Genomic DNA, 15,202 nt, shown 5'->3' on the forward strand with positions numbered 1-15,202 from the left:
AATCACATTTCTCTGGACCTGGAAGCGAAGGAGAACCTGCAAGAACAAAAAACCGAGTCAGAGAGAGAATGGCTCCTGCTCCGGAGGGAGCAGAGCTGTTTTCCCTAAGCTGTACCTGCTTCTGCAGAGCTGCATTTCAAATTATTCCTTGGCTGCACTGCTTGGAGAGCAAAGAGGGGAGTGGAGGAGCCTCACAGGAAACCTCCCTTCCCATCCAGGTTTGGGCCAGTTGATTCCTTTCCTTTGCCCTTGGGATTTTAGCAGTCTATGCAAGGCTTACATTCTCTGCAAAAGGACTTGAGAGGGGAAGTGACATGTGAAGGTGGGTCAAGAGTCTTTTTGAGGGTAAAAGAGTTAATAGTAGTGTGTCTTGGAGGTAATATAATTAAAAAATCTGCATTGTTAGGGAAAAATGAGAGGAGTGCCACAATTCATGGGGAAGGGATAGAGGTTCTACCCTTTCCTGAGCTCTGTTTTCCAAAACTGGAAGGAGTACCCACCTGTGCTGGGGTTTTGTTGTGCTTGGCTGCAATCTCCTTGATCTTGGGGTCATCCAGAAGGGAAGGATCCCCGGGCTTAGCCCTAAACAGAGAAAACAAATCAGTGGCAAGAAACCTCCACAGAAAGATTCAGCGTAGCACCAGAGATCTGTGTTTAAATGAAGAAATGAGCGGTGCACGTGTGGTCTCAGTGCTTCAGTCATAATCCCCAGCAGCTCCCTGGCAGGTTGCAAAGCAGCCTTACCACGGTCTGTCGGGAGAGCCAAGGGGACAGTATGCAGTCACAGCCAGCCCTTTGGACTGACAGTACTTGATCAGCTTCTCCTGGGTGAGATATGGATGAGATTCAATCTGCCAACACAGAAGCAAAGAGTCTGACAGTGGTAGAACTGTTGCAATATTGTTGTGCTCCGTAAATTATCTCCTAATCCACTTAGAGGCTGCTTTTTTCCCTAATTTGACAGTGGCCTGCATGATAATACCAATCCTTAGTATTAAAACCACCTGTTTTGATATAAAGTGCTTATATGGTTTTTGCTGGGGGGGGGGGTTCACAAAGCTGATCTCTGGGCTCTCTATTATTCCAGAAAGACTTTTCAGGGAAATGCTCCAACATCCTTAAAAAGTGTTTCAGCAAGGTGATTAAAAAAAACCCCACAAGTATCCAACTGAAATATCCATAGGGAGAGATTTAAAGTACATGCTGTGTCTACTTTGTTCTCCCTTTTCCCATCTCCTCATGCAGCTGTAATTGGATCTTTATAATCCCACAAAACCAGTCGCCTGCAGCCACTTTGCAGTTTACCTGGTTGTTTGCAGGCTTGTGCTTCAGTCCTGGCTTGTTCAAGATTCTTTCGATCTGCTCATGGTTGAAGTTGGAGACACCAATGGCTTTGACCAGGCCAGCATCCACCAGCTCCTCCATGGCCTAAAATAGCAAAATCATCATCTGGTGTGCAAGGCAGCTCATGATGATGTTCTTCCTGATGTGACTTGTTTCCCACCACAAGCAGCACAAAATAACTATTTAGAGTTGCAGAGTTCTCTGAGGGAAAAGCAGGTGCTGGCACATTAATGCCATCTCACCCAAGCCCGAATTCTCATTCTCTGAGTGTGTGGAAATCCACAGAGTTGCACGAGGAGAAGAATGATGACACTCAGTAATCCCCTGTTGTGCAAGCACTGGAGGGCTGTACTACATACTGTAGGCAAGATCTCTAAACCTAAAATATCTTTATTTCTGTGAAATTTGTTTGAGCACCTTGAGAAAGACACAAGAACTGTGGTGAAAACAATTGTACAGTTGTTATTGTTCCACAATGAACTTTTTCTAGCTTCAGTCTGGTGTGCAGCTCCACTGGAAGTGTTTGTGCAGCTCCAGTAAAGTAGGACAGTCGGAGAATAGGAATAACCAGGGAAGGATTAAGCATGCCCATTATGAAAAGCTACTTTGTGCTGCCTTATATTCCTTCCAACTAATTTTGTGTGCATGAGACACCAGTTCTGTGACTGCTGAAGGTAATGGAAACATGGAAAAGACTGATGAGGACAGAGGACATTTCTCTTCTGCTCTGGCTGAACTTACCTCCCACGTCTGTAGAAGATCACTGTTGCTGGGTATAGCCATGCCTTTGTCATCTTTGGGAAACGGTTCTTCTCCTGCCTGTCAGAGAGAGAGAAAAGGCTTGAAATAATCTCTGTTGAGACACTTGCTATGTAAAATTACCCAACAGGGATGTAAGGAGGTAAAGCTAATACTGCATTAAAAAAAAAATCAAGTCATTCTCATCATAACTTAATTCTTCAATCACTTCTTATTCTTAGTTCATGCATTTTCGTCATCTACTCTCCCAATAAAGACAGGTGTTTCTACTGGACCCTCTGAAGTGATGATCCACAAAGTGCATGCAGGGAAGTGATTAACTTAGAGAACAATATTCTGGAGTCTTACATTAGTTCACGTCAAGTACTGTTCTGTTTTGCACATTTAAGAATAACAGTTTCTTTAGATGTTTTTAAGAAGGTATAGGGAGGACTGACTTTGACCCTGTGAACACAGACATTTATACAGGAGTGCATCTGCTGACAGATGTCCCATGGGGAGGCTCACTATGGAAATGGCTGTATTAGGAAAGTTAGAACAGCCTGTAGCTAGACAGTATGGCCAAAGTAGTTTGAATGATTGGAATTTTCTAAATGCCACAATATTGTGCAGTTTCACTTGACAGCTTTGTCCACTTAAAGCTAACTAAAACAATATTGAAGGAATGGAGTTGAGCTCAAAAGCATAAGGTAGAATAGAGATTTTGACAGGTGTGTGTGTATCTATCTATATATGCTGACATAAATGCTTTGAAGTCCGCGTAGTCTGTGAAAACTTGATCCTGAAAGTCTCATCTTTTGAAATCCAAAGTCTGTGAAACGACACTAAGGCTCCTACAGACACGGTCAGCTCAATCTGTACCGTATGGAGGATTTGGTGATTAAAGAAAGAAATGGGAAACAGAAGTGTTTACTTTAACCGTGTGACTCTGCAACCTGCAGAGGAAAGAATTTCTGTCAGGCAGCAAACTGCACCCCTCTGTCCCAGGGGGTTTTCTTTCAGAAGAGCATGCTTTGGGTTTGTAAAAGAACGGGAAAGAGGCGTAGCTTTTTCTTGCAGCCAGAGGCCTGACCTTAGTGCTGGCTCTGCCTCCCCGTTGTCAGGAGGGCAGAGGACGCTGTGCAGGCAGCGGTCCCGGGGCGGGGATCAGGGGCCCGGCTGATGGGGCAGAGGAAAGCGGGATGGGCAGCACTGGGGCAGCGCTGGCACAACAGGCACGGCTCCTCCTGCACTGCAGCAGCAGTGGTGCTGCAAGCACCCCTGGCACTTCTGAGGAGCTCTCCCAGGAGTGAAACCTGCTGTTACTGTACCTTGAAGCCAAAAGGCCAGTGGATGAGGTAGAGATCCAGGTAATCCAGTTTCAGGTCTGCAAGAGTCTTCTGGCAGGCTCCCTTCACCAGAGGCTTCTCATGAAATGTGCACCACAGCTGGAGACAAAACAGGGCAGACTGTGATCTCCCGGTTAAAGCTCTCAGGCGCTCTTCTGCACAGCACAGGAATGCTCCCTGTTCTTTGGAAGCTGATGTGGAATGAGGCCATGCTGGTGCTGTTCAGATGTGCCATGCTCTGGGATGGGGCTGGCCTGTGACTGTGGGGGCCGTGTGTACCAGTCTCTGGTTACATTAGTTCACACACAAGGTTTGTGCCACCCCCTTTTGCCCAGGGTCTGCCTTGGCAGTTGTGTATCTGTCGTTCCTGAGCATGCACAGAACTCCTGCACTGCGTGTAGCAGGCAAAGCCAAGAAGATATGAGCCACAAAGAGTGGTTGTCACCAACCTCTACTTAGGTAAGAAGTACCTTCAGATTCCAGCTAAGTAGCCTGATTTTTGTAATAAGAAAGCGAAGCTGCCAACCCCACCTTCCTTGGGACATATGCTAAGCAGATTGCAGTGTCCCAAGGTGCCCAGAATGACAGCTCCCACTGCAGGGACACCCCTTTGGAATGCTCTGAGCCCAACTGCTGGAACAACTGGCAGTGTGCTCTGCTGTGCTTTAGCAGTCCCCAAGGTGTCATTAGCTAGCTGGTTCTGCCTCTGTCAGTCCTTTACACTGAGTGGTCTCTGACATTGCATCATGTGTTTCTACCTTGCTGGGGCTACCTGGCCCACCCTTCCTCTTCCTGCTTCCCTTCTTTTGCACTAATCAGTCTGCAGTTGGCCTCTCTTCATCCATCCCCCAGCACTGCTGGGCCACCACGGCAGGGTGCAGACACAGTGTATCCTTCCGAACTCTCCATACAGAACGGGCTGAAGCTGTCAGCTTGCGTCAGGAGTGGCCTGAATGCTGTTATGATTTGCTTTATCCTACAGCAAAAAGTTTGTCTCCGTAACTTAAGCTTCCTGCTAGGAAAATACTCAAAGCATTCCCCCAGCTGTGCTCCAGGCTGCAGGATCATTGGATCTTTACCTTGCTGACAACAAAGAGGTCTTCTCGTTTCACAACACCTTCTTTGATTTTCTGCTGGATCCCTTCCCCAACTTCATTCTCATTCTGGTACACGTAGGCACAGTCAAAGTGGCGGTACCCAGCATCGATGGCAGCCATCACTGCAGCTTTTCCTTGCCCAGCTGCAGACTGGAAAAAATGCATCAATATTAACAATCTCAAATCAGTGCTTGTTAGAGACCTGTATCCTAGCAAAATAAAACCAGGGAAGCCATGTTAGTGAAAGCAATCCGCCCTCCCCCCCACTCCCCAGTCCAGGCTGGTGGGAGTTTTTTCTTTTCCAAGAACACTATTTCTTGCAGTGATAAATGTGGACTCCAAGGCTGGAAATCAACCTCCAGCCACTTATCTGTAGCTCCACTCACACTCAGCCAGGCAGAGCGGAGCCCCAGGCAGCAGGACAGCTCCCCAGAGCTGGACCAGGGGCAGTGAAGTTTTGTGCCTGGGAGCTCTGCAGTACAGGTGCTTTTCTCTGAAGCTCTTACCTTCCAGGTGCCCAGCCCCACGAGGGGCATCCTGGCAGTGGTGTTCAGCTGCACATAGGTCGCCATGGTCCTGCACTCCCTCTGCGCTGCCTCCCCGCAGCTGCCTCTTGCCTGCTGGGTTTAACAGTGCCTGGTCACTGGCCAGGGCTGGGGTGGATGCTGGGGCGTCCCTGGTACTCTGGGTCCTCCCATATCCGGCAAACAGGGCTGTGGCTTTTTCTCTGTACACACAGCTCACAAAGGTTAATGTGAAAGCCGAAATCAATTAAAAATCGAGGACGTGATTACTTGGGATGTGGCAGTGGTACGCCCTTCGGACCTTTCCCTTATCAAAAGATAAGGGTTGAGGGCAGGTGTGTCCCAGTCTGGCTGGTGTTTCTGCAGAGATCAGCTCCTGTCTGTGTCCCAGGGATTGTCCATGTGTCTGTCTCTCTTATGCCCCGTGCCGAGGTGTTCTGACACCCTGTTGCAGTTCCCCCCATAGATTTCTTGAGAGAGAAGGTTTCATTCAGGGGCGCTTTGGCCCAGGATTGTCACTGGTAAAGTCCAGCGGTGTCCCAAAAAGTGTCAATAAACAAGTCCCAGGGTAGGACATGATCGAGAGGCCCCTTGCTCCCAGCTCCCAGAGCTGCTCCTTTGCTGCTGGGTGTGTGATCGTGGGCTGAGCCCTTGGCTGGAGCAGCGTGTGTCTCCCCTTGATGGAGCCTTGTCACATTGTGTGCTGATGAAGTGAGCCAGCTGGAGAAACCTCAGTGTGAGTTTGCAGAGGAAGAAGGGGTTCCTTTCCCTGCCCCCCTAAAGATGTTGGTATCCTCTTCTCAGGCTGGAAGGTGAGGCACAGTGTAGAACAGGGAAGTTCACACAGGCCATGCGTGCCAAACGTGAGAAATAAAATTAAGTCCCTGGTTTTTCCTCGTCTTAACAGGATCATCCCTCCAGTAAAATTCGAGTGCTGCCTTTTATTTTTTTTCCCCATTTCTTCACTTTTTGCTTTACTATTATGGGTAGCAGGCATATCTGTATGGCTCGTTTTTTAGCAGCCAGTGCATTCCTAAAGGAGTTTCGTAATGCGGAGACACGTGAGCATAGAAGAAAAGGTGTCCTGTAGCATCATGGTCATCGTGGATGCCGTATATAATTACTGCCAGAAACGGACACAACCTTCAGCACAAAACCACCGCAGGATCCAGGCAGATGGATGTGTTATCATGCTTGCACACACGGGGGCAGAGTTAAACTTGTGTGTGGCTTTTGCATTTCTTCAGTCTTAACTCAGCAGATTGAATTGCATATTTGTTCCCTTAGATTTTGTAATAATGAGACGTTGGAAATCTCTCTTCCTCTGCCTCTTTTCCTAAAACAGGATAAGAAAAAAAAAAATAAAGGTGGCTTACATTTGCAATAAATAAATAGACTTGAAAATTTTCTGGTAGGGACTCAAAAGATACAAACCTGGGTTTAAAGAGGAAATTAGTCCGTTATCACTAACATACCAATTTTCTGAATTGTCTGATCCTTAAATTAAAGATGCAAAAAAGAATTTCCTTTTCCCTGCTGTCTTTTGCACTGAAATGTATGAGACAGTCTCCTGCTTCAACTCACCACTGTGTCTCAAAAATATTCCAAAACTTGCACTTTTAAGCATTATTATGCATGGGGAGGTGTGTAAATCAAGTCTGTTTTCTCCCTCCTGTTAACGGAGCACTTACTTTCAACAGTTATGTCCGAGGAGAAACAGAAAGACTATCTAATATTTTTGTGTGGTTGGATTTACTATGACTGGGAGCACTCTCATGTGCTCAGCACCTCCAGCTTGTTTCTGACTGCAGCCATCAGTGGGGACTGTGGGCCACGTGCAGCTGGTAGGAAGCAGCGTGTGCTCTACAGACTGGGTTGTTAACTACACATTTGTGGCCAGAGGCTGCTCCTGTTGGGAAGTTTGCCATCGATTCAATAGCGTGGAAACGAGCCATTTGTTAAAAAAGTCTGCCAACAGTGCCAGCTCTTTGTTCAGGCACTGTGGTACCAAACTCTGTCTAACCTATTCTGTATATAGGCCCTGGTGTCCTTGGAATGGCTGGATGTTGTGATTTCGGCACTGTTTTCCAGCGCCTCATCCCCAGAGATCCCCTCGGTTCCCCCTGCAGCCCACAGTGCAGCAGTGGTGGTGGCTCGGGCAAAGCCGGGAGAGAAAATTCCTCAGGATTTGCATCCCAGTGTTGGCCTGGCCGTGCTGGCCTCTGGGGGACGAACCAACAACAGTAAGAAGAGTAAGGATTGACCTTTTCCTTTTTCCCAAGCATGTTCCCCACTCTGTAGAGTAAACCAGTGAGCTCAAGAGGTGCTGGGATATCGTGCCAAGCTGAGAAAGTAGCTGCTAAAAATGGCCTTTTTAAAAATGGCCTTTTGCTCACTCACCTGTGTCACCCTCTGGAGCAAGATGGGCTTCCCAGAAGGAGTAGTCACAGTCTGACGCTTCCACAGCACTGGGCACACAAGAAGCCTGAAACAATATATTTTGAGTTCTGAGAAAAACCCAGCCAATTATGTTCTGAAGCTGCAGTAACTATTACTGTAACAAATAGAGGAAAGGGGAAAATCTGGGGAACCTCAGGTTGAAACTACCCTGAAGAGGAACCTTTTAACTTAGCAGAACTGCAGGAAGCTCCAGTTTTTGAGAACTACATCGAATGGGGTGGTGGTTTGGTGATAAAGAGAAGTGTAACTTGCCAACAAGTGGGTACCTGAGGGTAAACAGGACAGGAAGAGATAGTTAATAAAACTGTCAGGCAGTGGGGAGCAGACCCCTGGAGGCAGTGGAGGAGGTGTTGACAGCAGACAAGGGCAAAACAAGGCATGTTCACAATATTCCCAAAGAATAATATAGTTACATTTTCTTCTGAGTCTTGTCTACGTGAAAATCTTGCACTGTTTCATTATGTTGATGCGAATGCCTTTTTTGGACACATATCAGTTGAAGTATGTTGTGTATTGATTTAGCTTAAATCCCTTCCTTACCACTTCAGTTAAAACAGTAGAAAGCACTCCAGCAAAATAACATCCATCCTCCCACAGACTTCACATTAATTTAACAGCATCAGTTTTTGAACTGGTTTAATTAAACTGCAACTTCCTTGCACAGGCCAGGACTGGTTGCTGTGGAAGCAGAAACATGTCTTTTGTGTCTTTTCTTTAACTTGTAAAAAGAAACCTTCTGATCACAGACTGGAAAGGTGGATTAATGTGGGACTGGCAAATACTTTGCTTGATTTTCCCTAGGTCAAGCCCTGTAAAAAGAGCAGGTACCAAAGCATCAACAAAGACCAAACCTTCTCAGTTGTTTCTGTGGGAGAATGGGCTTTGTAATGAGGGGATAGGCAACTTCAATTAAATAGGAAGAACACCATGGCCAGCATCCAACCCCATCTCATCTATAAATGGAAAATTCACCCATCCCAGATCTGCATTCCTGTCCAGTTCTGTTGGTAGGCATGGTTATCACAGGAATGGGATTTTCCTTTCTTGTATGTGCAGACTGTAGGTTTTCCAAAGCCCATCGCTTTAGAGAACAGTTGACTATTTTTCTTGCCAAGTGGAGGCTCTTGTTCCCATGGAAAAATATTTTTATGCTTCCTTTCAAGTTTCAGCAGTAAGCTATGTCTAGTTTTGACAAGGAAAGGGATGCTTTGAATGTCCTAAGAGTGGAGGGAGAGATATGTTTTCCTTTTTAAAAAACACAAAAATTTTGACAAGTGTTGGAAATATTTTCCTCATGTTTGAAAAACAAAACAAAACGAAGCACACAGTAAAACCAACGAGTTCATCTTGATTAGGAACAACATGAAAAATACCACTGTGGAATCTGTACAGTTAGAGCTGAATGGAAATTGCTTTATAACCTGAACTCGTACACAACAGGGGAGCCAGATGGTTTTAGCTGACTGAGTTGCTCAGGTTTTGTAAATACGAGAGCAGAACCTCATGTGGTGTTTCTCCCATCACATGGCAGGACCCGTGGGCAATCCGAACGTTTAGTGGGGACGTGGAAGGTCCAGTGATTCCCACAGAAGTTCGGCTCATTGTCCTTCACTAATCCATGGCTGTGCAGTTGTTGCGCTGCGTGCTCCAGGTCTGCTCTAGGGTTGGTCAGATGGGCGTCCGCACTCTCAGCATCTGTCATTTCCAGAAGGAATTCAGGGCGGGCAGGGAGGAGGCCATGAGCTGCACATTGTTCTAGCATGAGGCTTCCAGCAATTGTCTTGTCTGGGGACTCTGCTGGTCCTGCAACCAGAACACGTGTGGAGCCCCAGGGGCTGGGAAGAGATGGTGGCCACGTGTGGGTTGCTGCAGAAGCCAGGAAAATTGGTTTGTGCTCCCAGCTGCCCCCCCCAAACTACATGCAGCCATAAGAGCAGATAAAGTGGCTTCTTCATCTCTGAAGTTTCTGTATCTTTTGAAGGGCAAGAGGCCTTGGTCCAATAGCATGGGCCTCATTTTGTGGTGTCTTTCTAGAGACATTATACCCTTCCTCCAAAAGAAGACAGGTAGTTTGTTGCCAGATATATCTACTTCTGCAAATGCCTTCTTAAGAAGGGCAGGACCATACTGCCCATTTTTTTCCTCCCACATCCATTGCATTGATCTTGGCCCAGTTCCTTGTTTGATACATTGCAGATGCAGACTTGTACAGAGAAGGGTAAGGACAGCAATACTGAATGTTTGAACAAGTACTTGACCTATCCAAAATGCTGAATGCTGGATAGTGCCTTGTGTCTCTGGGAAGCAGAAAAGTCTCTTTCTTTGTAAGATAAAAAGGAGATTCTGAATCACAGGCAAACTATTTTTTCCAGGCCCTTCTGTGGATAGCTAGATCTGATGACAAAATAGAGGAATAGACTAATTCTGAATTGAAAAAGAGTGGAAGTCAGGCACAAAATTATTAAGTGAATGGTTTTCCCTGTAAGTAAAACAGATGAAAATTCAGATTGAAAAACTCTGGGAAGTTGGATATTCTGACTCCCCATCATGCATGATTTATTAGTCCTGTCTGTCTTTCCACTCATGCTCCTTTTTTGTTAAAGAAATGAGGCAGGGTGGAGGGGGAGGAAGCATGAATTAACTTGTGATACACAGCTATTTATTTAGCAACCTAACTCCTAAAGTTCCCTGGGAAATAATCCTGTAAAAGAGAGGCCTGATTTTGTTGCTTTTTAAGGTCAGAGCAGTCCCACTGAATTCTGAGAAGTTACAGTAAAGTAGAAGAACAGTGTGACTCAGTCCTTCTCTTGATATTATCTAATCATGACACATAGGACAGACTTTTTATATAGGAAACTCATTTTTGTGCTCCATTCAAAACCAAACTAAACCTCAGACAGTCTTGTTTTGTAAACTGGTGTGATGCAAGAGAGCCACATACCATGGACAGAAACATAAGAAGCACCAGAAAAGGGTCTTTGTGATTTGTAGAGTGTTGGTGAGAAAACAAACATCATAAATACAGACAGAGATAGCTCTGCACACACACATCAACAAGGTCTTAGCTAACCCAGGGGTTCCTTGTAATGTGGAAGTAAAAGACTTCAGAGCAGCTTTTTTTTTTGAGGTGAACCATTAATTTTTCATAGCAAGACATCAATACACACGAACTTGAGTATGTGTGGTGTGTGTTTGTTGTACTCACCATTCTCTGCAATGACAGTGAAGTTCCCATTTTACCCTTTTGGCTGTATTTGCCCAGATTGTTGTGTGCTGTCATCATGCTCTAGTATCAGCACTATCCAGTCTGTTTTCAAAATAACTTATCGTGACTAGACACCACCCTGCTGCTTTCTTTTTTTCAAAGCCCTTTTGAATTATCTCTTCCCAGACAGTTCCTTACTGACGTCTGGTGTCTAGAGCACTTTGTTTATCATGGGGGGGAAAAAGGCAGATTCATCACGGGATTTTCTTTGCTGTTGATATTGCTACAATAAGTTAATTTGTACAATATTGGGACTCAAGAACAGTTAAATGCTCCAAACCAAAACCTGAAATGTAAACCCCTCCAAACCCACAACATTTAAAAGTGAACCTTGTAAAACTTCAAGCTCTGTCTCTGGCTCTAGAAATGGGAAAACTTTTGATTGTGAGAAAGGATTTTGTTTTCCCAGCCACTGACACCTCATAAAACTTTTTTTAGAAGTATTTTTGAAGACTAGAACTGTATCCGTGAGGATTTCTTCAGAACATTGTGTTCCACACACTTGTTTGTATCTTCTAGGCACCTGCTGTGGTGAGGTGTTTATTTGAAGATGACAATGTAATGGTTTTAAGGGTATAGAGAATATAAGCTTTTTTCCCATGTGTATGTTGTCAGCTTGGGATATGCAGAAATAAAATATTTTTATTTAATTAATATTTCAGAAGAACAGACAGAAGTCACCTTTTTGACTTCAGAATAACATTACCAGTACCTCGCCACTGGGATTGCATAAAAAGTTCAGTTCCCACTTCAGGTTTAGAATACTGTGCCTCACAAAGCAGCTTCCCTCCATCTGTTTTGCATATCATGAAGGCTTTTATGTATTTTCTTCCTCTTTCTCGGTCATTTATTTGGTATTAATGATTCAGAAAAACTTCTGCACTTACTTGAAGACTAAAGCTCTGATTCTGGTGACAAGTGCAGGGTTAGTTTTAGTGCTTACACACTCTTTTTTTTTTTAACAGATTTTCCCTCCAAGCAATGCCGTTAGAGAGAGAGAGAAGAAAAAAAAGGTAGAGTACTTTATTTTCTCTTCACATGGACTTACACTTCTGGTTTTGATATAAAGAGAATCTACTGAGGTACTGAAGTTGTATATTGCCTCCATAGCCAAACAGGATGAAAGCCCCACTGTGTTAATGAAAGCAGCATTGTATTAAGCAGGTGTCAAACAGTGCCTAAACTAGTAAAACAAAAGGTGACAAAGGGCCTTTGCTAAGGAGCTGAAATTGTAATTGGGTGACTACTTGGTGTGCAGGGTGTGCCTTGCTGCTCTGTCAGGTGCACCCCCAAGTTTTAGGTAATAACAGGCTTGGTTTAAGATGTGGTGGTGTGATATGTTGACAAATAGGGGTAGGTGTGCGACGAAAAATTACCCACGCACAGGCGTGCTCGAGCCAAGGAAATGCTGAGAGCCACGTGTGTGGGTACTGCCAGACGTGGTGAGTGGCTCCAGCAGAGAGAAGGAAGCCTGGCACGTCCTTGCCTGTTCCTGCACCCTGAGCTCTGCTCTGAGGGAAAAGGGTTCATTTTCCTTGTGTTACAGACCGAGGTCTGGTGTGTAGAGCCGTATGAAGAGATGGATTTAGCCAGAGTCATTTCATTATGTTGTAGTTCTGAATCCTCAGGAGGCAGTAAGGATGTTTTTCTCTGCGTAGTGTGTTGTACTCCCAGAGCTTTCTCCATACAAATTTTTCCGTGGGTGAAAATGGGCCATCAGAATAGTTGCAGAGGAATGAGAGACAATAGCATGGATAGCAGACAGAGAAAAAACAGCATCTAGGTCTTCTGTAGGGGGAAAAAATGTCAGGTGTTGAAAATGGCCTCAATGGGCCTGCATCAGAGAAAAAGGTGAGGGAAGATTCCCTGGGCACACATCTGGGTGGCAGAGAGAATGGGCTGGAAAGGAGTAGGGAGAGTCTAGAAAAGGAGACATAAATTCATGCAGTAGGAAAACACACAGGAGAAGTTTTAAAGAGAGGGTTTCAGAGTGCAAGGACTTGATTACAGAATTTTATTTTGAAAATGAAATTTTTAATGAAGACAGATCACGTATCGAATAGTTCTAAACAAAGAGCTTAGGGTTTTCTGGAAATTGGAATAAGCATGTCTGCAATGCTGTGTGGCAACCACTGGATCTGGCTTTGAACAAAGTAACTATTCTATGAAAGAGTACCAAGGGCATAACCAGTGAAGAACACTTCTGTTTACCACAGTTTTAATCAATCATTAATCAGCCTTTCTTCTTTCTAGTTCTGTTTTCTTCTGTTTCTGCCTTGCTCAGCTCCAGGCCTTTATTTGGTGTGGTGCAGTTGCACTGGTGCCCCGGCGGAAGTTTATGTGTTGAGGAAAGGAGTTTCCTGGACTAATTCTGCCACAAACATTCCAGCTGAATGCAACAGCCTGGAAGGGCTCCAGAGCAGAGACCCTGAAAAACACAACCCAGCTGGTCTGAGAGATAATAGCTGCCAAGTGAGTGTAGCTGTCTGCAAGAAGTCACGCACAGGGACATGGCTTTGACTCTCTGTCCTTGGATAGTTTGAAATGTGAATCAAAGTCATCAGGCTGTTTTTGCCATGCTGATGAAGTGCTCTTGCTTAAAGACTAAAGGAGACAAAAATCTGTATTTAATGGCCATAGAGGTTCTGAATTGTGGCATGGGTTACTGTCTACTCACTTATAGTTACGACTGCATATTGGCATAGAATGTTTCTGTTAATTGTATTCTTAATGATTGACATACAGCCAATACACATAGTGCTGATATTCAACAACAGGTATTTTTCCTTCTGTCTCTAGGAACTTTGCTTTTTTTCCTTACAAAGTCAACCGACCACTTTGCCTGAAGGCAGGGTGACTGCACATGTGTGGTCATGCAGGGGGATGTGGGAGCAATTCTCTTCACCAGTTCGAGCTGATGTGTGGCAAATCAGACTCTTCTACACAGTGAACTTGAGTATTGCTTTGATTCCATAGGCTGGACTGGGTTTATAGTGCGAGTTCTGGCTTAGACAAAGTTGACAGAAATGAAAGGTAGTTGTTAATATTAAAGTTGGTGGATGAGGTGAAAAGGATTTTATGTGTAACTGTTAAGTACAATGCACATCCAGTAGAAATATTCTGCAGAAGCAGCAGATTTTATTGCCATTCTGTGATGAGGTCAGGGATAGCTCTATCAGGAAAGGCATTGAAAGTATTCTCCCTGAGATGCAGAATGCTTTCTAGAGCTTCCCAAATAAATGAGGAACAAAGTCAGTGCAGTAACCACCAAAGAGGTGCAGGATGCTACTCACCAGCAGCCTTGACCACTTTTACTACACTGTGAGCCTAGCAAAGCAGTATTTCATCTGGCTCATCCTTCTTTCCCACTGACATTTTAGGATCTAATCCCTATAAATGTAAAATTAGACACAATTTCTCCTCACAGCATATTAAGAGATTATTTTAATACCTCTGTCCCAAATTTTCTTAAATTTACTCATGACACTTTTTCCTATCAGAATCTGAATCCCCCATTTTTTATTTTCATGCACTATCTTTTTAACTTATTAAAGAGGGAAGATCACCTCTATCCCCTGTAGGGAGGATGATAGAGCACATTTTGTGTACATCCAGTTTGTGGCCCTTTAAGATTTATCTTGTGGCTGTTCAAGGGTAAGCATTTAGAGAAGAAAATGCGGCTCTGATGGGGTATGAAAGACATGCTCTGCTTCTTTTTAGAAATAAAATCAGACCTATGGCAATAGAAGCACTAAAGGACACCATCTTCCCACACCACTTCCCTCTTGTTTCAAGCCAGAGCTGCTCCACCCACTTGTTTTTGTTTTTAATTATTTTAGATTGGGATTACAGCCTGTGGAAATGACCTAGCTGCATGATCCTTAGGAAGACTCACTTTTATTTATTTATTTTTTTGGCTGCTGATTTCATTATGAGTAATGAGATTTTGGACCCTTGCTTGTCACCAGAACCACAAGGTCCTAAAGCGGGAAGAAAAAGTGAGCCCTGCCTGAGAAAAGTCCCCGTCTGACTGTGCCCGGTCTCCTCAATGCCTGGGAGCGAGCGAGGGTGTGTTGGTGGGCAGCCCACGGCTCTTTCCTTGGGACGGAGGAGGCTGGCCAGGGGAGCGGGCAGGATCCAGGGGCTGCGGGCAGCCCAGCGCCTTCCTTCGCCTCTTCCCTGACGCGCCGGACGGGCCATCCCTCCCTCCCTCCCTCCGCTGCCGCAGTGCCCGCCAGGGCAGTGGGAAGGAGCAGGAGGTGCCCGGGAGCCGGGCTGAGGCCCAGGGCAGCCGCGGCTCGGGAGGAGCGGAGCCCATCTGAGTAAGGCGGTCCGAGGGTGGTTTCGGGAGCAGCCAGAGGTTTGGATGCCTCCGGTCGTGTTCTGCGCGCATCTGCGCGACCCCGTTTCCCCGTTTCACAAAGC

At 45.3% G+C, this 15,202-nt stretch overlaps 1 protein-coding gene across 3 annotated transcripts in view; it reads right to left on the reverse strand.

Moving 5' to 3' along the window:
* Nucleotides 1–5,173, reverse strand: part of LOC121675184 (aldo-keto reductase family 1 member B1-like) — a 21,138-nt gene extending 15,965 nt beyond the window's left edge. Inside the window, exons 1-8 of one of the 3 annotated variants that reach the window (XM_042050347.1) lie at nt 5,035–5,173; nt 4,511–4,678; nt 3,414–3,530; nt 2,086–2,163; nt 1,306–1,428; nt 745–851; nt 501–582; nt 9–36 (exon numbers count right to left, since the gene is read on the reverse strand). In XM_042050347.1, coding sequence (XP_041906281.1) covers nt 9–36; nt 501–582; nt 745–851; nt 1,306–1,428; nt 2,086–2,163; nt 3,414–3,530; nt 4,511–4,678; nt 5,035–5,100 — 769 coding nt within the window. In that variant the 5' untranslated portion in view covers nt 5,101–5,173. The remainder of the gene's footprint in view (nt 1–8; nt 37–500; nt 583–744; nt 852–1,305; nt 1,429–2,085; nt 2,164–3,413; nt 3,531–4,510; nt 4,679–5,034) is intronic. The other 2 variants (XM_042050346.1, XM_042050345.1) reach the window with 2 other exon arrangements.
* Nucleotides 5,174–15,202: the final 10,029 nt, after the last annotated feature.

This window comes from Corvus kubaryi, unplaced genomic scaffold, assembly GCF_017639235.1.
Source record: "Corvus kubaryi isolate FWS band 111438036 unplaced genomic scaffold, C.kubaryi_AGA036_p1.0 72, whole genome shotgun sequence".
Lineage (NCBI taxonomy): Eukaryota > Metazoa > Chordata > Aves > Passeriformes > Corvidae > Corvus > Corvus kubaryi.